The sequence below is a fragment of the Hylobates moloch genome, unplaced genomic scaffold (assembly GCF_009828535.3).
Source record: "Hylobates moloch isolate HMO894 unplaced genomic scaffold, HMol_V3 SCAFFOLD_12, whole genome shotgun sequence".
In the NCBI taxonomy this organism is placed as follows: domain Eukaryota; kingdom Metazoa; phylum Chordata; class Mammalia; order Primates; family Hylobatidae; genus Hylobates; species Hylobates moloch.
In genome coordinates, this window is record NW_026652287.1 from 25,941,558 (window position 1) to 25,966,644 (window position 25,087).

Sequence of the window (25,087 nt, forward strand, 5' to 3'; positions counted from 1 at the left end):
GCAGATCTATTTTAAGGCATTGCAGTAAATACAAGCAAGAGATAATATGAACTAGAATTATTGTAGCAAAAACAGAAGTGGAAAGGAAGGAGAACACTAAAAAGTAATAGATAACATATAATTGTACTTACTATGGGCAGGCACTATTCTAAGAGCTTCGCATATGTTAATTTATTTAATTCTCACGAACAATGCTATGAGACAGGTCTGATTACTGACCCAATTTTACAGATGAGGAGACTAGATAGGACTTTTCAGGATTGATTTAAGGATAGTAATTTGTTGATAGACTTGTTAAATTATAGGACATCTGTGCAATGAAGTACTATGAAATTATGAAAATTGATGCTGTAGAAGTATGTCCATTGCCTCAAAAAGATGTTCACCATGTATTAAACCAGATACATATGTAGTGTATCTCGTTTTTCTTCTGCTTTGAAGGAATGTATGCTAATTATCAATTTTAAACTTTTTTATGAAGTTAAAAAAAATGTGTTTCTCTGTTTCTCACCCCTATCTCAAACCCCCACTCCCTAAGGGGGAGATATGATTAATAGCTTGGTAAGTATTTTTCCAGTTATGCACATATAAACAAAAGTAGATATATGCAATGTAAATTTTATTTTATCAAAGTAATATATGCAAATCGTTTTAAAAGCCTTATAACAAAGAACAGCATCATAGTGTGTTCTACTTTAGCCTTCCCTTTTGCTTTTCTTCTTGGATCTTTTCTACTTAAAATATTTTATTACAAAGTACCTATATTATTATTAGTATTTTTTTTTTTTTTTTTTTTTTGAGACAGAGTCTTGCTCTGTCACCCAGGCTGGAGTGCAGTGGCACAATCTCAGCTCACTGCAAGCTCCACCTCCCAGATTCACGCCATTCTCTGCCTCAGCCTCCCAAGTAGCTGGGACTACAGGCGCCTGCCACCACGCCCGGCTAATTTTTTGTGTTTTTAGTAGAGACGGGGTTTCACTGTATTAGCCAGGATGGTCTCAATCTCCTGACCTCGCGATCCGCCTGCCTTGGCCTCCCAAAGTGCTAGGATTACAGGCGTGAGCCACCGTGCCTGGCCAATTTTTTAAGTGCTTCTATTTTTTAAATCTGTGCAACTTTTATGTGAAATGAGAGATGTAAATTATATCTGTGGAAGAAGAACACCATACTTAAATACAGCTTTTAGTCCTTTGTTTCATGAAGTACCAAAACAAAATAAATTCTTAGGTTTCAAAACTTTTTCTATTGTAACACATTACTTTAGTCCATATCATTCTGTGCATTTGTTTGGTTCATATAATGTTTATTAAGGCCAGGCCTGTGATGGTTCATGCCTATAATCCCAGCACTTTGGGAGGCTGAGGTGGGAGGATGACTTGAGGCCAGGAGTTCGAGACCAGCCTGGGCAACGTGGGGAGACCCCACCTCTACAAAAACTACAAAAATCAGCTGGGCATGGTGGCATATGCCTGTGGTCCCAGTCACTCTAGAGGCTTAGGTGGGAGAAGTCAAGGCTGCAGTGAGCCATGATTACACCACTGCATTCCATCCTTAGCAACAGAGCACAATCCTGTCTCCAAAAAAAAAAGAATGTTTATTAAAAGCATTCAGAATGCTTATTCAGCCTATTAAGAAAGGGAAAGATTATTAACTAATCCATACTTAATTCTTCATTTTATGAATTAATCATGTCCTTTTGGTTTATTTCTTTTCCCATCTTACTGTCATTGAACTCTTGTACCACATAGAATTGTTTTGACCAAAAAGTTGAATATGGAGAACTCTTGCTGTTCTCAGTTCTTCCTCACTTCTGGTAGGGAAGGTTTTGAAACTAATGGTACAACAGAGATTAGGGGATTATTATTGCCTTAGATTACCCCTCCAGGACATTTAAGTTTTGTACTGTTTCAATTTAAAAAAACTTAAAATTGCTAGTTCTTTCAACTTCTTAATTTTTGATCTGTGTTGTAAAAACTCTTTGATCTTTGTTCTGTCTAGTAGCTCTTCTTGCCAAGCAAATACATAAAATTAGATGCTTCCCGATAAACATTTGTCACCAGACATGATAAATTATTCATAGTTGGAGAAAATTTTGTTAAACTCCGATGCTTTTATATCACTATCCATCTAACAACAACAGTCTTCTCCTCTGAAATATTTGTACATTGGTAGTGGTGGGTTAGGGTGGGGATCAGGTGTTAGGGAGGTGACTCCAAATCAAGGCAGAAAAGGGATGTGATAAAATATAAATGTGGGGATAGAAAGGTTTGCTTCCTACTTGGAAACCCATGAGACTTCCTAAGGTGAAATGGTGGGACGTCTGTAACATCCGCATAAAAATATAGCACCGTGACTCTTCAAGCTGTACAGATGGTGCTCCTAAAGAGGTAGAAGTGTCAGACCTGACTAGTGTACTTATGTCACTAATAACTACAGTTGTAAAAAATCAACAAAGACTTATTTGGTGAAATGATGGTATTGGAATGGGTAAAGAGAACAAAATGATCTAGACCAAGCAACTTTTTAGAACAATCTGTCCAGTAGAGCTTTCTGCAATGATGGAAATGTTTTGTAGCTATACTGTTCAGTACGGTAGCCACCAGCTATACACGTGGCTGTTGAGGACTTGAAATGTGGCAAGTGTGACTAAGGAACTGATTTTTAAATTTAACTAACAAATTTAAATGGCTCGATGTGCCTTTTGGTTACCATATTAGATAGTATACTTCTAGAATATGCATTTCCCTGCTTCTTAATCACTGCTCTTCGCAAGTAAGACATAATCGCTATTCTGAAAGACCATGTGGCCTGTGGAAAAGTCAGACAAATACTTAACCTTAAGATCAAAAACATAAAAGAAGCAAAATAGGAAATAAGATACGTCCAGCTGAAAAGAACAGAATCTAGATGAAACTTAACATGAGTCAAATAATAAGATTGGGCCTTCCATGGGTGATATCTCTTTTAAATTTGCTCTTGGGAATGTTCCGTTTCTTCGCAACAGAAGATGCACGGTAAGCAGTCTTATGGCACTGCCCCAGAATTTTCCTAGATATCTGTCATGTGTAAGCCTTATTACTATTTATTTCATTGAAAAAGTCTATAATCTCCACCCCAACTCCATGAAACCTTTTCTTTTTTTTTAGAAGTTAATCTGGCATTTTCTACACTCAGGGAATTAATAACCACATAATTTGGCATCTACTTATTAGTTTCTTTTTTAAATAAATTAAAAACTTGAAAATGGGCATTATGATTTCAGTCTCTTAAATGATTACAATATTACAAAAAAGTACTCATATTCTTTTTTTTTGTCCCCTCAGATTCCTTTTTACCATGACATTCTTAAATTATTCACTTGCTTATTCATTACATAGGATGTTTCCAGTTTTTTCCCCCCAGCAGAAGATATTCTAGATTTTTCAAGTTTTCATTTCTATATGAAAAGCCATTTTCATATAGAAAATATTCATAAAGTTTAAACAATGAAACCAATTTAATTGCTTTGATACTTCTTTATATGTTTTATGTTCACAAATTAAATTTTTGCTAGTAGTCACTTTTATTTACTGAAAATTAGTGATTTTATTCAGTATTTTATTAAAATACTAGGTAATTTGTTCTATAATTAAAAAATATATATTAGTATGGTTTTTGGAAAAAGTACTTTATATATCAATAGGAGGTAATAAGATGATAGGTTGGCATTTCAACTTTTAGAATAATATGACTTTGTAATAATTTATGTCTTCTAAATATATATTTTTAATAATTTAAATAATACTTTCTTCTCTCTAGATTTCTGCTTCAGTGTCTTGAGGATCTTGATGCCAATCTACGAAAATTAAACTCCCGTCTGTTTGTGATTCGTGGACAACCAGCAGATGTGTTTCCCAGGCTTTTCAAGGTAATTTGAAAAATATTTGCATAAAACAATCTTTTCTCAGATAATGTTACATATTTGGTAAATAAAGTTTTTTGGCTAATTGAAAATGTAGAAAATATAAGTATTTTCAGGTAAAAATTTTGTGGTTTTTTCTTTATTTAATGAAAAAGCTATACATGGTAAAAATCAGACAGTGAGAAAATAGTTTACAATGAAAAGTTCAATCTTTCTTCTACCTTAAACTGCTAGTTCCCCTTCCAGAAGCAACAACTACTACCAGTTTCTTATGTATCCAATTCCAATTTGTTTATCCAATTAGAAATATTCTTTGGATAAACAAGAATTTTTTTTGTGTGTATATATATATATATATATATATATATATATATATATATATACACACACACACACATATCCGTGTGTGTGTCTGTGTTACTATCCCCTTTGTTAAAAGTTAAAATGACACACTATACACACAATGGTGCGTTGTTCTGCCATGCTTTGTTCACATAACCATATCTTTTGGAAGTTGTTCCGTATCATTTCCTCGGTCTTTGAGATGACTTCATAGTATTCCATTTTGTAGATGGCTGTAATTTTTTAAACTAGCTTTCTACTGAACGTTTAATTATTTTCTCTGTAGGCCTTTTGCTAATATAAATGCCAGTGAACTTACTTATCCACATTTACGAATCTTTGCTCACATGGGCCAGTACATTTATGGGATAATTCTTAGAAGACTTTCTGGGTCAAAGGGTTGTAACAATGGACATTTTACCAATAATACAGAATTTGTAGTGCTTTTTTTTTCTTTTTTTGAGATGGAGTCTCGCTCTCGTCGCCCAGGCTAGAGTGCAATGGTGCAATCTCAGCTCACTGCAACCTCTGCCTCCAGGGTTCAAGTGATTCTTCTGCCTCAGCTTCCTGAGTAGCTGGGATTACTGGCGCACGCCACCATGCCTGGCTAATTTTGTACTTTTAGTAGAGACAGGGTTTCACCATGTTGGTCAGGCTGGTCTCGAACTCCTGACCTCAGGTGATCCGCCTGCCTCGACCTCCCAAAGTGCTGGGATTACAGGTGTGAGCCACCGTGCCCGGCACTGTAGTGCTTTTTAAAAAACTGAGTAGGATCTTAAAAATCTTTAAAAGTGTTTAAGATACCTACTCTTATCTCTTCCCGTTTTTTCAAATGAAAAAATTAGGCCTAGAGAGTAAATGAGTTGCCCAAGATCATACAACTAGCTCATGGAAATGCCCAGACCAGAAACTGAGTTTCCTCATTGCCCTTTTTATATTCATCCCTTCCTATTTATTACTGTATTAGTCCATTCTTGCATTGCTGCAAAGAAATATCTGAGACTGTATAATTTATAAAGAAAAGAGATTTAATTGGCTCACGGTTCTGCAGGCTGTGCAGGAAGCATAGTGGCTTCTGGGAAGGCCTCAGGAAACTTACAATCATGGTGGAAGGGGAAGGGAAAGGGGAGGTAAGAACTTCAGATGGCCAGAGCAGGAGGAAGAGAGAAGGAGAGGGGAGGTGCCACACTTTAAAAAAAAAAAAAAAACAAAACAGATCTTGCAAGCACTCACTCACTATCAGAGCACCAAGCGGGGAAATCTGCCCCCATGATCCAATCACCTCCCACCAGGCCCCACTTCCAACATTGGGGATTGTAATTCAACTTGAGATTTGGGTGAGGACGTAGATCCCAAACCATATCAACTACTATTAGACTTTATAAATGTATATCTGCTTCTTCTTGAATCATTTGATTCATCAAATTTTTGAAATAGCAGTGTTTCTGTTTGTATTTTTTAATGTAGAAGAGAACAGCTCCTTTCTGTGAATGAGAAGATCAATCCCCAGTGCTGGGAATCAAATAAACATTACTTAGCCTTTTTTTTTTTTTTTTTTGCTTGTATGAGAGACACATTTAATGTTAGTGAAAGTTTACATTCAATAAAGAGTGTTCACAACTGTAATACATCCAGTTAGAATTTAACCTAGGTATTTGGGAGAGTTCTAACAAGAAAGCATATCAGAAGCAATAATAATAATTTATCAGCAACTCATGAGTATAAGAGTGTGTGTTGATAATTGTTTCAACCCTATCTCTAAATCTGTTTGATATAAATTAAATGAATCCTAAGTGGAGTTGCCTTTTTTTTGTTTGGGGCTGGGGAGACAGGGTTTCGCTCTGTTGCCCTGCCTGTATAGTGCAGTGGTGCCATCGTAGCTCATTGCAGCCTCAAACTCCTAGGCTCAAGTGATCCTAGGACTACAGGATTGAGTAGCTAAGACTGCAGTTGTATACCACCATACTCAGCTATTTTTTTTTTTTTTTGGTAGTCTTGCTATGTTGCTCAGGCTAGTCTCAATCTTCTAGCCTCAGGCAATCCTCCTTCAACCTCCCAAAGCACTGGGATTACAGGCATAAGCCATAGCACCTAGCCCTAGTTGCTTTAAAATAACAAAATTCTTATTTACTTGTTTTTGAACCAACATTTTTCAAACCAGCAAGTGTTTTGTGTTCTTTGTTTGAGATTTCTTCTGCCTAAAATAGCACATTATTGGGCCAAACTATCTTCTATAGTTAAATGATGTCCTATCTTATCAATTTGGCGGAGAGGAATGGGTTTCCACATGGGCCATAATATACAAATACATGAACACATACATATACATATATTACTTATTATTTTATTCTGATTTTTTCTTTAGCTACATATAGTAGTCTGTATAAAATACCATTTATGAAAACTTCCTTTTAGATTTATTGACCATATCTAGAGCCATAGAGGGAATTAATTCCTTTTTTATTGAATTAATGTTTTGATTTTTACTTTTTGCTTATAGGTTCAACATGCATGTGTTTAAAAAAAAAAAAAAAAAAAGGCTAAAAGGATATACAATTAAAAGTATATTGTCCCCCACCTTCACCCTAACCATCACAACCACAGTTTCTCTGAGGGAGAAGATTCTTCTGTCATTAACTAGCTGAGTCACTTAATTGGTGTCTCAGGTCTTTTGGTTCTAGTACAGCAAGTAGTGAGGATTTTTAATAGGTAATTAATCTGGTTTTCCACATTGGAGGTAAGACTGGTTTAGACCTGGTAACAGTACCCTTAGTTAATTGGGATAGTTGTGTCAGTGGCTCCAGTACTGATATCTCCCCTAGTATGTATCTTTCTTCTGTGTCATTCACTCAACTTATTCTGTTTATAAGGAGTAGATTCAGGAATGGGTCAGAACATTTTTATACACATATAGGTAAACACATATGTATCTAATAAACTATTGTCATTTTTTCTGGCGTTTTTTACTTAGCTTTTTTTCTAAGTTGAACTCTGACTTAATACAGGCTAACAGGATGGCTTTTCCTAGGCCCTGCAGAAACTTTTAATAAGGAATTTAAATTATTGGTTTTAGAGACTAGGTGCATAATTAATATCTAGATTTTTTTAAAACATTCTCATTGTATCTTATTTCTTTTTTTAATTATTTCTTTTTTTGAGAGAGTCTTGCTCTGTTGCCCAGGCTGGAGTGCAGTAGTGCTGTCTTGGCTCACTGCAACCTTTGCCTTCCAGGCTCAAGCCATTCTTGTGCCTCAGCCACCCAAGTAGCTGAGATACGGGCATGCACTACCACACCTTGCTAATTTTTGTATTTTTAGCAAAGAAAGAGTTTCACCAGTTGGCCAGGCTGGTCTCAAACTCCTGGCTTCAGGATCCAGGAGTCTCCACCCACCTTGGCCTCCCAAAGTGCTGGGATAACAGGCATGAGCCACTGTGCCAAGCCTCATTATATCTAAGAAACAGAGACACATGGCTAAAGTCTATAGATGGCCACCCTGAAGCATTATAAAATGTTTTGTTAAAAATCACAGAATAAAAGAACATATGAAGCCACCATTTTTCAACAGTAAAATTTATATTATGCTTTTTTAAGTTACTTTGGATCTTGCTTTATTAATTCATGACACATGCTTGATAGAATGTATTCAACAGATACTGATTGAGTGCCTGCTATATACAAGGCTGTGTCTTGAGGTACTGGAGATACAGTAGTGAAACAAACAAAAAATTTCTATCTTCATGGTGCTTACACTGTAGTGGAAGGAGACAGATAGTAAACAAATAAGTAAACATGCAATGTCAGGTGGTGATATGTGCTGTAAAGAAGAGTAAAATGTGGGATAGTAAATGTCAAGGTGAGGGAAAGTTACTTTATATGGAATCATAGAAGGCCTCGCTGATAAGGTGACATTTGAGCAAACATATGAAAGGAGTGAGCCATGCATCTGGGTTGTGGTATATCATATCCACAATATTTTGCAGCTCTTTCCGTCAAAAGGTAGAGTTTATTTCCCCACCCCATTGAATCTAACTTGCCCTTATAACTTGTTTTTAAACAAGTATCAAAGAAGACATTGTGAATTCCAAATCCTAGGCCTTAAGTGACCTTTCAACTTCTACTTTTCCCCTCTTAGGATGCTCCTTCTATCATGTAAGAAAGCCTGGGGTAGAATATCTAACTTTGGGAGGTCACATATAGATAGTGGACCAAACAACAGCCAACACCAAAGTCTGAGATGTGTGAGTTTGACTATCTTAGGCACTCCAGCCCCAGCCAAGCTGCCAGTGAATTGCAGCCTCATGAGCAGATCCAAGTGAAACCAATAAAAGAACCATCCAGTTACCTGACAGAATTTTGAGAATTAATAATTCCACTAAGCTAACTGCAACATGGGGAAGGAGCATGGAAGGGAGAGGAGACAGTGGTTAACAAAGGCCTTGAAGCAGACATGTGCATGATTTGTTTAGGGAACAAGAAGAAGGCCAGTGTCTAGAGCACAGTGAGTGAAAAGAAGAAATGGCGTCAGAGAGGTGGCTGGAAGCCAGATCATAGCCTTTACTCAGAGTGAAATGGATGCCATTGGAGAGTTTTGAGTAGAAGAGTGACATGATTTAACTCATGATTTAAAAGAATTTCTCTGGCTGTTTGTGGAGAATACACAGGGGATTGGAAATATTGTAGAGGCAGAAGCAGAAAGATCAGTTAGGAAGCAATGGCAGTTATTTAGGAATAAGATGATGATGACCAGGACCAGGGTAGCTGTAGAGGTGTTGAGAAGTGGTAGGGTTTTGGATATATATTTTAAATGGAGGCTGTAAGGTTTGCCTGTATGTGATATATGAGAGTCAAGGATGACTCTAGGTTTTTAGCCTGGACTAATGGCAGGATGGATTCCCATTTAATGGAGTAACAAAGACTATGGAGGAACAAGTTTAAGGAAAAAATAAGAAGTTCATTTTATAAATTTTTAGTTTGGGATACCTTTTAGGCATCTTAGTGTACATGTTGAGAAGGCATTCAAGTCTCATGCTCAGGGAGAAGTCTGGACTAAATTTAGGACTCTTCAGTATATAAATAGTAGTTTAGACCCTAAGACTAGAGTTACGAAACAGAAGGAAAAGATGATGGATGGATGGATGGAAACTTTTAGAGTTTTGCCTTCTTTGTATTTGGATTATTTTGTGAGGTAGCTTTACATTTTTATGCAATTATACTGTTTCATTTACTGTCAATTTAAAAATAAATGCTTTCTCCTAGCACATATGTGATTTACAACTTTTAGTTTTACTATCAAATTTTACATTGCCTATTTTCACAGTATATTAATTATGACTTAAGAACTTTTTTTTTTAATTGTTCAGGAGTGCTATTTCTTTCTTTTGTTTTGTTTTGTTTTTGTTTTTTGAGACCAAGTCTCATTTTGTCACCCAGGCTAGAGTGCAGTGGCACGATCTCAGCTCACTGCAACCTCCACCTCCTGGGTTCAAGTGATTCTCGTGCCTCAGCCTCCCGAGTAGCTGGGACTACAGGAGTGCGCCACCATGCCCAGCTAATTTTTGTATTTTTAGTTGAGATGAGGTTTCACCATATTGACCAGGCTGGTCTCGAACTCCAGACCTTAAGTCTACCTGCCTTTGCCTCCCAAAGTGCTGGGATTACAGGCGTGAGCCACCACGCCCAGCCAAGAACTTTATATTCATTTAGTTGTTCATGTTATCCTTTCTGATTAACAAGTAATTGTGATACACAAAAATAGATACAAATCTTAGTGCTTAAAATTGCCAAGTGCTTGAGCCCAGGAGTTTGAAACCAGCCTGGGCAACATAGTGAGACTCTGTCTCTACAGAAAATTTTAAAAATTAGCTGGGCATGGTAGCATACACCTGTAGTCCCAGCTACTCCAGTGGCTGAGGTAGGAGGATCACTTTAGCCTGGAAGGTTGGAGACTGCAGTGAGCCGAGGTCATGCGACTCTACTCCAGCCTGGACGACAGAGCAAGACCCTCTCTCAAAACAAATTGCAAAGTGAATATTCACTTACTTAAATGAAAATATGTTGGTGTCATTTGCAGTCTTACTGTTAAATCCAGGTATTGAAATTCAAAGGTAACTACATGTTGCTTAAAATCAAAACCTGCTCTAATGAGTAGATAAGCCTGGACAACATGCTGAGACCCCATCTCTACAAAAATTTTTAAAAATTAGCTGGGTGGCTGGGCGCGGTGGCTCACGCTTGTAATCCCAGCACTTTGGGAGGCCGAGGCGGGTGAATCACGAGGTCAGGAGATCGAGACCATGGTGAAACCCCGTCTCTACTAAAAATACAAAAAATTAGCCGGGCGTGGTGGCGGGCGCCTGTAGTCCCAGCTACTCGGAGAGGCTGAGGCAGGAGAATGGCATGAACCCGGGAGGCGGAGCTTGCAGTGAGCCGAGATTGCGCCACTGCACTCCAGCCTGGGTGACAGAGCGAGACTCCGTCTCCAAAAAAAAAAAAAAATTAGCTGGGTATGGTGGCACATGCCTGTGGTCCTAGCTACTCAGGAGGCTGAGGTGGGAGGATCACTTGAACTCAGGAGGTTAATGCTGCAGTGAGCTATATTCATGCCACTGCACTCCAGCCTGGGCAACAGAGTGAGACCTTGTCTCAAAAAAAAAAAAAGTAGATAGGGACTTCCATCTCTGGTTAAGATATAAAAACTCACAATAGATCATTATTTCCGATATTAACAATGAGATGAAAGTGAATGTGACACAAAATTATAGAGGTTTTTTTCCCTCTTATTTTGTTTGAACCCGTTAGAGAATTGAGAAAATAAAGTCTCTAAAGGCTGGGCGTGGTGGCTCATGCCTGTAATCCCAGCACTTTGGGAGGCCGAGGCCGGCAGATCACAAGGTCGGGAGTGCAAGACCAGCCTGACCAACATGGTGAAACCCCGTCTCTACTAAAAATACAAAAATTAGCTGGGAGTGGTGGTGCACACCTGTAATCCCAGCTACTCGAGAGGCTGAGGCAGGAGAAACACTTGAACCCAGGAGGCGGAGGTTGCAGTGAGCCGAGATTGTACCACTGCACTCCAGCCTGTGCAACAGAGTGTGACTCTGTCTAAAAAAATAGAAACAAAAAAAAACCACACAAAATATATATACAGATACACCCAGGTTGTATCCTAATGCTACACCATTCTATATAATGGACTTGAGCATTTGTGAATTTTGGTATCCACAAGGGGTCCTGGAACAGATTTCCTGCAGATACCAAGGGAGGACTGTATATCAAAATTTACAGAATGCAGCTAAAGCAGTGCTTAGAGGAAAATTAATATTATAGCTTTCAATATTATATTAGAAAAGGAAAAATCAAGAACTAAGTTTCTACCTTAAAGATAGAAAAAGAACACATTAAACCAATAGTAAGTAGTAGAAAGAAAACAAAAAATAAAGAGGAATGGGAATCAATTAAATAGAAAACAATAAAGAAAATCAGTATGCATTAATTAGTTTATTATTTCTTAGTGCCAAACCCACCCTTCCTTGCCCTACTGTGTGATACTGGAGCTGGACACTGTAAACATTTCTCCTTTGCCAGCTGGCTAGATATTAGGCTTTATCAAAAGATATTGTTGGTGGTTCTCTGCAAGGTCACAGCAAGAGAGAAGAAGCTTTTCTTCTTGATATACTTGTGCTTTTTTTCCCTGGGCCAGCAGATGACTATGCAGGAGGATCAGTAGCATTCACCTCAGCAGCCCTCCTGAACCAGCCACAGCCTACATACACCCTCTGGTGAATTTCTGTGTAAGCCTATTTATACCCTCTGATAAGTTCCTATGCCACCTGGTGGACAGCTTCTACAGATCACCTCCAGTTAGCCCATACCTACCAGGAAGTTTCTCAGCCAACCAGCAGGTTATTGGTATGAAACAGTTTTAGTCATTGCCCTCTGGTAAGTTTCTTTACAGGGAAGGTTGTGTGTTCCTGTGGCAGCACTCTCCATCCAATGAGCCGTGAATCTCAGTGGCTTGGTGGAGGGAGCTTTTGTTAAGTTTTTTATTCATTCCTTGTTTATTTTCCCTCCACATGGAGGTGGCAGCTGCTTTCTGCAATTGGTACTTTTGAACACCTTAGAGCAGTACCATCTAATAGAAGTCATGTTAAATTTAAAATTTTCTAATAGCCACGTTAAAAAAGTAAAAAGAAACAGGTGAAATTAATTTTAATGATTTATTCAACACAGTATATCTAAAATATTCTATATAAAAGTATTAATAAGCTATTTTATCTTTTAAAATAGCTTATTTTAAACGCAGTTTTAAAAAATATGAAGTTCTTGAAATTTTATGTGTATTTTATACTTCCAGCTCATCTCAGTGCCAGCTAGTCACATTTCAGTGCCCAGAAGCCACACGTGGCCTAGTGGCTACTACCTACCATACTGAAGTGTAGCCTTATCTCCTGTTTTACTCCTTGTCATTGTTGACCACCTTTAGTAGCTAACAATTACAATTCTTGATACAGGCATACTTGGGAGATGTTACAAGTTTGGTTCGAGACCACCACAATAAAGTAAATATTGCAATAAAGCAAACATCACAATAAAGCAAGTCACAATTTTTTTGTTTTCCAGTGCATATATATAAAAGTTGTCTTTATACTATTCTGTAGTCTTTTCTGTGTGCAGTAGCATTATGACTAAAAAAAAATACACACCTTAATTAAAGATATTTTATTGCTAAAAAAATGCTAGTGATCATCTAAGCCTTCAGCAAGTCATAATCTTTTTTGCTGGTGGAGGTTCTTGCCTCAGTGCTGGTGACTACTGGCTCATCAGGGTAGTGGTTGCTGATGGTTGTGGCTATGGCAGTTTTTTAAGACAGTAATGAAGTTTGCCACATCAGTTGACTCTTCCTTTCACCAGAGATTTCTCTATAGCATGCAATGCTGTTTGATAGCATTTTACCCGCAGTACAACTTTAAAAATTGGAGTCAATCCTCAAACCCTGGCACTGCTTCATCAACTAAATTTGTGTTATATCCTAAATCCTTTGTTGTCATTTTGATGATGTTCACAGCATCTTCACCAGGAGTAGATTCCATTTCAGGAAACTACTTTCTTGCTCATCCATAGAAAGCAGCTCCTCATCCATTCAAGTTTTATCATGAGATTGCAGTAATTCAGTCACATCCTCAGGCTCCACTTCTAGTTTTAGTTCTATTGCTATTTCTACCACATTTGTAGTTCCTTCCTCCACTGAAGTCTTGAACCCCTCAGAGTCATCCATGAGGACTGGAATCAGCTTCTTCCAAATTGCTGTTAATGTTGATATTTTAACCTCCTCCCATGAATCACAAATGTTCTTATTGGCATCTAGAATTGGGAATCCTTTCCAAAGGTTTTCAATTTACTTTGCTCAGACCCATCAAAAGAATCACTGTCTATGGCAGCTATAGCCTTACAAAATGTGTTTCTTAATAAAACTTGAAAGTCAGAATTACTCCTTGATCCATGGGCTGCAGAATTGATGTTACATTGGTAGGAATGAAAACAATGTTAATCGCCCTAATAAATCTCCATTGGAACTTTTGGATGACCAAGTGCGTTGTCTGTGAGCAGTGATATTTTTAAAGGAGTCTTTCTGAGCAGTAGGTCTCAACAGAGAGCTTAAAATATTTATAAACCATGTTGTAAACACATGTGCTGTCATCCAGGCTTTGTTCCATTTATAGAGCACACGCAGAGTAGATTTAGCATAATTCTCAAGGGCCCTAGGAGTTTTAGAATGGGCAATGAGAACTGGCTTCAACTTGAAGTCACCAGCTTTGTTAACCCCTCATAAGAAAGTTAGCCTGTCCTTTGAAGCTTTGAAGGTAGGCACTGACTTTTTCTTCTTTTTTTATTTTTGAGACGGAGTCACCCATGCTGCAGTTCAGTGGCACGATCTTGGCTCACTGCAGCTTTCGCCTCCTGGGCTCAAGTGATTCTCCTGCCTCAGCCTCCTGAGTAGCTTGGACTGCAGGCATGTACCACCATGCCCGGCTAATTTTTGTATTTTTAGTAGAGACAGGGTTTCACCATGTTGGTCAGACTGGTCTCGAACTCCTGACCTCAAGCATCTGCCTGCCTCAGCTTCCCAAAGTGCTGGGATTACAGGCATGAGCCACAGCGCCTGGCCTGGCATTGACTTTTTCTGTCTAGCTATGAAAGTCCTAGATGACATCTTCTTCCAATAGAAGGCTGCATCATCAACACTGAAAATCTGTAGTTTGGTATAACCACCTTAATTCATTATCTTAGATAGATCTGGATAACCTGCTACAGCTTCTCCACCCAGCACTTGCTGCTTCACTTTGTACTTTTAGGTTATGGAGACAGCTTCTTTGCTTAAACCTTATGAACCAACCTCTGCCAGCTTCCAACTTTCCTTCTGCAGCTTTCTCACCTCTCTCAGCCTTCACAGAATCAAAGAGTGTTAGGGCCTCTCTCTGGATTAGGACTGTGCTTTAAGGGAGTATTGTATCTGGTCTGATCTATCCAGACTCCTAAAGTTTTCTCCATGTCACCATTAAGGCTGCTTTGTTTTTTTATGATTCATGTGTTCATTGGAGTAGCACTTTTAATTTCCTTCAAGAACTTTTCCTTTGTGTAGACATCTTGGCTAACTGGTGCAAATGGCCTAGCTTTTGGCCTGTCTCAGCTTTCTTTTTTTTTTTGTCGAGACACGGTCTTGCACTGTTGCCCAGGCTGGACTGCAATGGCTCAATCTCAGCTCACTGCAACCTCCGCCTCCCGGGTTCAAATGATTCTCCTGCCTCAGCCTCCCGAGTAGCTGGTATTACAGGCACACACCACCATGCGCAGTTTTTTGGTTTGTTTTGTTTTTTTGTTTTTTGTTTTTTTGTTTTTTTTGTTTTTTTAGTAGAGACGGGGTTTTACTATGTTGCCAGGCTGATCTGGAACTCCTGACCTCGTGATCCGCCTGCCTTGGCCTCCCAAAGTGCTGGGATTACAGGCGTCAGCCACCGTGCCCAGCCTGGCCTGTCTCAGCTTTCAACATGCCTTCCTCACTAAGCTTATTTCTAGCTTTTGGTTGAAAGTGAGAGATGTGTGACTCTTCGTTTCACTTGAACACTTAGAGACCATTGTAAGGTTACTAATTGGCCTAATTTCAATATTGTTGTCTCAGGGAATAAGGAGGCCTGAGGAGAGGGAGAGAGGGAGAGAGAGATGGCGGAAAGGCTGGGTAGGGGAGACAGACCACACTATATTTATCAATTAAGTTCACCCTCTTTTATGGGTGCAGTTCATGGCACCCCAAAACAATTACAATAGTAGCATCAGAGATCGCTGATAAAAGCTGGGTATAGTGACTGGTACCTGTAGTGCCAGCTACTCAGGAGGCTGAAATGGGAGGATCACTTGAGGCCAGGATTTCAAGACCAGCCTGGGTGATACAGTGAGACCACATCTGTTAAAAAGAGATCACAGGTTATCATAACAGATATAATAATGAAAAAGTTTGAAATACTGTGAGAATTGATAAAATGTGACACAGAGACACGAGGTGAGCACGTGCTGTTGGGAAAATGGCACCAATAGAATTGCTTAGTGCAGGGTTACCATTAGCCGTTGATTTATAAAATGTATAATATCTGAGAAGCGCAATAAAGCAAAGCACAATAAAATGAGTTGCCCTTGTAAATTTTTCATGTTCAAATTGCTGATGTGATTTTTGTCTCTTGTTAGTCAACAAAGCCAAAAACTGGTTCTTTGAAAACATTAATAAAATTGATAAACTCTTAACAATACTGATTCAGACAAAAAAGAAAGAAAATACAAGTTACCTATATCAGGAATAAGAAAGAGGACATCACTAGAGATTCTCCAAACTTTAAAAGCATAGTAAAGAATATCGTAAGCACTACAATGCCAATAAATTATACATCTGAGATGAAATGAAAAAATTACTTGAAAGGTATAACTTACTAGAACTCTCATAAGAAGAAAAAGAAAACCTGAATAGCCCTATATCTCTTAAAGAAATTGAATTTATAATTAAAAACCTTCCCATAAATAAACTTCAAGCCCTTAGATGGCTTTATTTTGAGTTATATCACATATTTAAGAAGGAAATATTTCCTTCTTAAACTCTTTCAGAAAACAAGATTGAGATTACCTCCCAACTCATTTTATGAGGACAGCATAACCCTGATACCAAAACCTGACAAGGAAAGTTTAAGAAAAAATTTAAAGTATAGCCAAGTGTCCCCCATAAACAAAGACTCAGAAATCACTAAATTGAATCTAGCAATATTTTTTATTTAAAAAAAGTTTTTTTTGTAAAGACGCTATGTAGTCTCATTACGTTACCTAGACTGAGCTCGAACTCCTGTGCTCAAGCCATCCTCCCATGTTGACTTCCCAAAGTGCTGGAATTACAGGTATGAGCCACCGTACCTGGCCATGAACCTGGCTATATATATTTTTTTTTCTTTTTTTTTTTTTTTTTTTTTCTGAGATGGAGTCTTGCTCTATCGCCCAGGCTGGAGTGCAGTGGTACAATATAGACTCACTACAACCTCTACCTCCCAGGTTCAAGCAATTCTCCTGCCTCAGCCTCCTGAGTAGCTGGAATTACAGGCAACCACCACCACATCTGGCTAATTGTTGTATCTTTATTGGAGACGGGGTTTCACCATGTTGCCCAGAGTGGTCTCAAACTCCTGAGCTCAGGCTATCCGCCTGCCTCAGCCTCCCAAAGAGCTCACTGGTGTAAGCCACTGTGTCCAGCCTGCTATATTTTAAAATACTACTACTTCAGGATCAAGTGGGGTTTATCTCATGAATACAAAGTTGGTTGAGCATGAAAAAAAATCAATTAATATAACCTACTGGATTAATAGGATAAAGGAAAAGAGAAATTATCTTAACAGATGAAGAGAAAGCATCTGACATAATTCAGCACCCATGTATACTTTTTAAAAAGGTCTTTTAGCTAACTAGAAATTTTTTAAAGTGCTGTATTGGTTTGTTCTCACACTGCTAATAAAGACATACCTGAGACTGGGTAATTTATAAAGGAAAGAGATTTAATTGACTCACAGTTTCACATGACTGGGGAGGCCTCACAATCTTAGTGGAAGATGGAGGAGCAAAGGCACATGTTACATGGCAGCAGGCAAGAGAGCATGTGTAGGGGAACTGCCCTTTAAAAAACCATCAGACCTCGTGAGACTTACTATCATGAGAACAGCACGGGTGAAACCCGCCCCCATGATTCAGTTACCTCCCACTGGGTCCCTCCCATGACATGTGGGGATTATGGGAGCTGCAATTCAAAATGAGATTTGGGCGGGGACACAGCCAAACCATATCAAGTGCTAAATAGCAATTTGATAAAGGAAGTGTATAAAAAAACACAAAATCATACTTAAAGGTGAAACACTGAATGCATTCTACCCAAGATAGGAAAAAACAAGGATATTTGCTTTTACAACTTACTTGAAGTCTAGCCAGTGCAGTCTGGAAGACAGAGTGTGGATTATTAGCTTACCACCTCAGACCCCATCCCCGTATTCTCTATCATAGCATTTTTTTTCCCCTAATAGTTACGTATTCATTAATTTACCTCTGTATTGCCACTCTTTCTCAATAAGCTCCAGGAGAGGGTCATCTAGCATAGTATCTGTCATAGAATTACAATAAATATTTAGTGTATTAATGAATGCATTTAATGTTGAGGAAACTTTCTCTTCCCTAGATTTTCATTTTTCTTGTGGAGAGATGTTCACTAATTTATCCCCAGGGAAGGAAAAGTGAATGATCTCATTGGTGAGTTTAGGAGAAGGAGCTGGGCTAGTTTAGCTCAGACGGCTCCTTTTCTTTTAGTTGTAGAGAGCACACGTTATGTTCTCCTCTTCTATGTAATACATTTTATAGAGAAAGCCCACACTGCAGGGAGGTGCTGCTTATGATTGAGTAGGTAAATCTGTTTGATTCAGCAGTGAAATAATATTAGCAAGTTTACCTGCCCTGAAACCTAGTATGTTTTCTACTATTTCTATTAGCTTTGCTAATAATATGGCTGATATTTTTATCTTTAGCCCCCGGCTTACGTGACTGAACTCAAGAAGGAAAAGGGGCAGGAAGTGTTATTTATTGACTCACTTCAGTATTTACTACCTAAGATTTAAAATAATATTTTTCAAAAAAACAGTATTAAATCGCACTAGGCACATTGGCTCTCGTCTGTAATCCCAGCACGTTGGCAGGCCGAAGCAGGAGGATCTCTTGAGGCCAGGATTTTGAGACTAGCTTGGGCAATATAGTGAGACTCTGTCTTTACGAAAAAAAAAAAAAAAATTAAGTTAGCTGGGTATGGTGGTGCATGCCTGTAGTCCTAGCTACTCGGGAGGTTGAGGTGGGAGAATTGCTCAAGCCCTGGAGTCTGAGGTTGCGGTGAGCTATGATTGCACCATTGCACTCCAGCTTGGGCAACAGAGTGGGAGCCTAACTCTTAAAAAAAAAAAAAAAGAAAAGAAAAGAAAAAGAATTCCTGTCATTCACTGAGGGTTTGCTATGCACTGTGCTCTGTCCTCAACACTCTATATGCATTATGTTATTTAATTCTTTAGCAACCCAATAATATGGTTAATTTTTTCACTTCACTGTAGCAAATACTTACATAGGGTTTATTATGTGCTAGGCACTCTCTCTGTACCTTACTTATTCTACCCATTTTATAGACTAGGAAACAGGCATGGAGAGTTTAGCAGTTTGCCTAAGTAGTTGAGCCAGTCTTTGAACTTAGGAAGTCTAACTTGTTAGATCCTGTGTTTTTAAACTATTCTGTGCTACCTCACTATAAAACAAAGAAATAGAATGCTTTTCTATTTGCATCTTAGTTTTATTTTTAAATTTCAAAAATAGCAAGTGTGTACTAACAAATCTGAGTAATACAGCAGAGTGTAAAAGTTATCTTATTTACACGCTCAAATTCTATTCCTCAAAGTCAACAGCACTTAATTTCTTGATGTGCACTCTTCAGGACTTTTAAGAAAGGAAAAAATTTTTAATGAGATATTATTTTTTTCCTAGTAGTTTAGCAGACATTTAAAAACAATTACTGGCTGGGCATGGTGGCTCACACCTGTAATCCCAGCACTTTGGGAGGCCGAGGTAGATGGAGGTCAGGAGTTTGAGACCAGCCTGGCCAAGATGGCAAAACGCCGTCTCTACTGAAAATACAAAAAGTAGCTAGTTGTGGTGGTGTGTGCCTTTAATCCCAGCTACTCGGGAGGCTGAGGCAGGAGAATCGTTTGAACCTGGGAGGCGGAGGTTGCAGTGAGCCGAGATCATGCCACTGCACTTCAGCCTGGGGGACAAAGTGAAATGTCATCTTAAAAAAAAAAAAAATGATTACTAATACATATTATTGGCAAGTGTGTGGAGATCAAGCACTTAGGTGTACTGCTGATGGGAATGTAAATTTGTACAGTCTTCCTGGTACATAATTTGACAGCCTATCAGAATTTTGAATGTGCTTATCTTTGACTCATCAGTTGTTTTTCAAGGGATTATTTCTAGGAAAAAATTGGATAAATACCCTAAAATTTGTAAGATGTGTGCATAAAGGTAAAGATATATACTGTAAAGTTTATAATAGCATTTTTTTTTAAGATGGAGCCTTGCTCCCATCGCTCAGGCTGGAGTGCAGTGGCACGATCTCAGCTCACTGCAACCTCCACCTCCTGAGTTCAAGTGATTCTACTTCCTCAGCCTCCCGAGTAGCTGGGATTACAGGCATGTGCCACCACACCCAGCTAATGTTTTTATTTTTAGTAGAGACAGGGTTTCACCATGTTGGCCAGGCTGGTCTTGAACTGCTGACCTCAGGTGATCCACCCACCTCGGCCTCCCAAAGTGCTAGGATTACAGGCATGAGCCACCACACCCGGCCTAGAATAGCAATTTTTTTAAGCCCACCATTGGAATAGCCCTTGTCTAATCTGGAGGTGTTTGGTGAATTATAGTATGTTACCGTATAGGCAGTTAAATAATGGTGGAATTTTTTCTTTATGAGATAAATCAGAATAGACTTAGAATAAAAAAAAACTTTCTCCTTAAGAAAAATCAATTCCCTTAAGTCACAGTTTCCTCATTTAAAATCAGTATAAGGAGATGTACAGAGCTTATTAACATAGCTCCTGATAATAAGTAACTGCTATTATTATTACCATCTCCAAATTTTTCGGTTAACATTTTTTAGTAATCAGAAAGAAAATATTTACACACACACACACACACACACACACACACACGACCTCAGCCAGGCAGCTTATACCATATCAACTATCAAAGGTTAGTTAAAGACCAGTTCTTAGACTCAACAGACATAAATTCAGGTGGTCTGGCTCTCTGTGAACTCTGGCAGGTCCCTAAGTTTTAAAAATAAACTTATCTCCAAAATGGAAATGCTAACCAAAGTGCCAAACTCTGAGTGTTGTTTTGAGGCTCAAATGAAAGTATGTAATGTAAGTATGAGTAATTTGAAAAAGTAAAGTGCTCTACAAACACATTTAGTATAAGAGCTGGTTTTAAGCATATTGCTTTGCTAGATTGTCTGTTGCCTAGCATAATGCCTAGAATCTAATGGGTTATACATTTGTTACTTATGTATTTTTTAATTGATAAATTGTTTACTTTTTCCTGCATATTCAAAGTTTGATTTATGTATAATCCTTTGATATGTAGATTTTCAGCTTTTTCACTTTTTGTTATAATAGAAAAAATAACTATTAAAATTGGTGTACATTGTTCCCCTTTCTCTTACTTTAGGAATGGAACATTACTAAACTTTCAATTGAGTATGATTCTGAGCCCTTTGGAAAGGAACGAGATGCAGCTATTAAGAAACTGGCAACTGAAGCTGGAGTAGAAGTCATTGTAAGAATTTCACATACATTATATGACCTAGACAAGTGAGTCCTTTTTTTTCTTTTTTTTTTTTACTGTGGGAAAATGCGTATAACATAATATTTACCATCTTAACCATTTTTAAGTATATAGTTTGGTGGTATTAACTACATAGATAAGTTTTTAACTGAGGTTTATAAAGTAGAAATAACATGTACTTCACAGAGTTATGGGAGAATTAAGTGAACATATGTCAAATCCTTAGCATTTTATTTAGCCGCTATTGACCCAATGACAGGTATCAGCATTTCAATTTCAAAACTATTATGGATTAAGACTGTTACCGAATTTTCCTTGACTACTCTTAACTCAGCCTTCTGTGATCTTGTCTTTCTGGGCTCTTAGCATTATCAATTTTATAGTTATACATAGTTATAAATTGCCTTGACATATTTATATGCTTGTTTAATGTTATCTTATTTCATGTATATCTATCTTGTCTGTCTGGATTTTAAATCCAGATGCAAATTGGATGTAATGTAACATTGCATAGCTGTAGTCCTCTGAACAATGGCATAATAGAATATTTCTCGAAGTGTATTTCTTCCAACACCAGTCCTTGGTGATGCTTTGTCCCACAGAAATTCTGTGGTCAAACTTAAATTTAGGGAGTATTATATGCTATGAGTCTTAGAGGTCTATAAAACTTAACTTTTTAAAACTTTTGGCATACCATTGTCCTTTTAAGTACTGAAATCTTATAATTTATTTACCTTTTAAATCATTTTACTTTTTTAGTAATTTATGTATTTTATCAAGTTAGTAAAACAAATTCTGTAACATGACAAACTAGTTGATTTGATTTCACATTTTAAATGTATCAAAAAACCATGATTTGATTCAGACAAAGGTCTTACTTGATACTAAGCTAGAATTCATGTATCTTTTAATAATCTTGCCTTTGAGCTCACCAATTTGCTTAACTTTAGGGAGCTCATAGCAAGGAGGGGGCAAAACAGGATAAAAGCAATTGCTTCTAAGTGGGAGACTTAGTGTTATGCATAAAATTCAGTGTTTAGGCCAGGCGCGATGGCTCACGCCTGTAATCCCAGCACTTTGGGAGGCCGAGGCAGGTAGATCACAAGGTCAGGAGTTCAAGACCAGCCTGGCCAAAATGGTGAAACCCCCATCTCTACTAAAAATACAAAAATTAGCCAGGCATAGTGGCAGGTGCCTGTAATCCAGCTACTTGGGAGGCTGAGGTAGGAGAATCACTTGAACCTGGGAAGCAGGGGTTGCAGTGAGCCAAGATAGCACCACTGCATTCCAGCCTGGGCAACAGAGTGAGACTCCATCTCAAAAAAAAAAAAAAAAAAAAAAAAAAACTTAAGTGTTTATTGGATTGAATGTGAATATTTACTATATGTAATTTATCATATTAAAATGTAACATATAGAAAATGTTTTGTCCTAAGATTCTCATTTTGCTACTGTTGTGTAATTAACAATGTCCTCAGTAGTGTTATTGTGGTATCATTACATTCAGCAAAATTCATTGCAACCCTATGAATAAATTAAAAATACACCAAAGCAAAATTTACTTAAACAGGGTATCTTTTATGGTGATTGCTTTCTGTATTATTTTCTGTATGTATCTGTAGTTGATACATCACTACGTATTGTATAATGAAAAATACACTAAAATACACTAAGAAAACCTTGATTTGCCATTTATCAGTTATATGACCTTGACTAGTTTACTTAACTCTGCTGGTAGGCCTGTTTTCACATCTATAAAATGATGGAGTTGGATTTCACCTGTCATTTTTTATTAAGGCCAAATGCTAAGCAAATGGCCATAGTGAAAAAGAGTAGTTATTCCAAAATAGTATCTAAACTTAATCTAAACTACCTTTGGCAAAGCTAGTTATTTTTTTTAAATTAATACTTGATTGAGGTAATTAGTGATCAGAAGTAAATAAAAAGATACTTAAATTTAAATAACTTGAAATTTGGGGGCTTATGTGTTCTAAGTATGTGACATAGATACATATGCTGACATCTCTCATGCCTTCATTAGCACAATAGAAAATAGGAAGTAATTGTCACCACAGTAATATAGAATCCAAATTTATAAAATTTGCTGAAGGAAGTAGGGTAATTGTTTTAGTCCGTTTTCACGATGCTGATAAAGAGATACCTGAGACTGGGCAATTTACAAAAGAAAGAGGTTTAATGGACTTACAGTTCCACATGGCTCAGAAGGCCTCACAATCATGGTGGAAGGCAAGGAGGAGCAAGTCATGTCTTACATGGGTGGCAGCAGGCAAGGAGGGAGCTTGTGCAGGGCAACTCCCCCTTTTAAAAACCATCAGATCTTGTGAGACTTACTCACTATCATGAGAACAGCACGGGAAAGATCTGCCCCCATGATTCAGTTACCTCCCACAGGGTCCCTCCCATGACATGTGGGAATTGTGGGAGTTACAACTCAAGATGAGATTTTGGTGGGGGCACAGCCAAACCATATCAGGAATGTAGGTCCAAGGATACAAAGTAGAAGTTATGTAAGATGAACAACACTAGAGGTCTAGTGTACAGAGTAAGGATTTTAGTTAATAAAATTGTCTTTTATTTGGAATTTTTATCAAATAAGTAGATTTTAGCTGCTTTTGTCACACACATACAAAAAAGTAACTATATGAGATTATAAATATGTTAATCTGCTTCACTATAGTAACCATTTTACTATCTACATGTATCCCATAATGTGTTGTAAACTCAAATGTATACAATAAAATTTATTTTTCCTAAATGAGACCTGCTGATTACTCTTTCATATAATTATCAACCTGGTTTAGTTTTTATTGATGATTGAGATTCTTTGAGCTGGGCCATAACATGTTTTTCATATGTCTGTGTGTATTAACTTTTTGTAATTGCCTTTAGACTAATTTACCCTCTTACTTGTTTTTTCCTCTCATAAGTTCTTAATATTCTTTGTCTTAAAGGTTTTAATATTTGTGTAGTGTGTATATTTGATACCTAGAGGATGTCTGGAAGCTCAAGAGAATGATTTTTGGACTCATTAATCATTTTGGACACATTTCTTGGTCATTATAACAAGCTAACATTCTCCTCAAAGACTTCAGTGATTAATTTTATTTTCTGCTTTTTAAGCCTTTTGGGAGCTTGTTAGCCAAAATTTATTGTCTTTTTTTATACTGTCTACATTTTACTAACTCTTGTTATAGGATCATAGAACTCAATGGTGGACAACCGCCTCTAACTTATAAAAGATTCCAGACTCTCATCAGCAAAATGGAACCACTAGAGATACCAGTAGAGACAATTACTTCAGAAGTGATAGAAAAGTGCACAACTCCTCTGTCTGATGACCATGATGAGAAATATGGAGTCCCTTCACTGGAAGAGCTAGGTGAGTGTAAACTGTAATCAGTGTAAGGCTTAAAAGTTAATAAATCATAAATTACTCAGAAAATTCCCCTTTTAATTTTGCCATGTAAAGTATTTTGCATTATGAGAGAAAGAAAGGGCAGGGGGAGAAGAAAGAAAAAGAACCCTTTAAGAAGTGATATGTTTGTTCATCATTTATGTGTTTTATAAATATGTGATCTATTGTTAACACCTTAAGATGTACATCCTGAAAAATTGAAACCATGTCATATCCTCTGTAGGTGAGGGCTTATTTAGGCCTTCAGTTCATTTTTATGATACTCTCTTAATTTTTCTGCAAAGTAATTTGTTCTCCCAGTTATTGGGGTTAAATAAAAATTACTTTAGTTTTGGAAGAATGATGTTTTTTTCTTTTCTTTCTTGTAGGTTTCGATACAGATGGCTTATCCTCTGCAGTGTGGCCAGGTGGAGAAACTGAAGCACTCACTCGTTTGGAAAGGCATTTGGAAAGAAAAGTATGAT

At 37.6% G+C, this 25,087-nt stretch overlaps 1 protein-coding gene across 2 annotated transcripts in view; it reads left to right on the forward strand.

The window, feature by feature from the left end:
* Positions 1 to 25,087, forward strand: part of CRY1 (cryptochrome circadian regulator 1) — a 104,511-nt gene that overhangs the window by 69,490 nt on the left and 9,934 nt on the right. For both annotated transcript variants that reach the window (XM_058425410.1, XM_032168798.2), the window contains exons 2-5: positions 3,799 to 3,907; positions 21,072 to 21,214; positions 24,403 to 24,587; positions 24,992 to 25,080. In XM_058425410.1, coding sequence (XP_058281393.1) covers positions 3,799 to 3,907; positions 21,072 to 21,214; positions 24,403 to 24,587; positions 24,992 to 25,080 — 526 coding nt within the window. The remainder of the gene's footprint in view (positions 1 to 3,798; positions 3,908 to 21,071; positions 21,215 to 24,402; positions 24,588 to 24,991; positions 25,081 to 25,087) is intronic.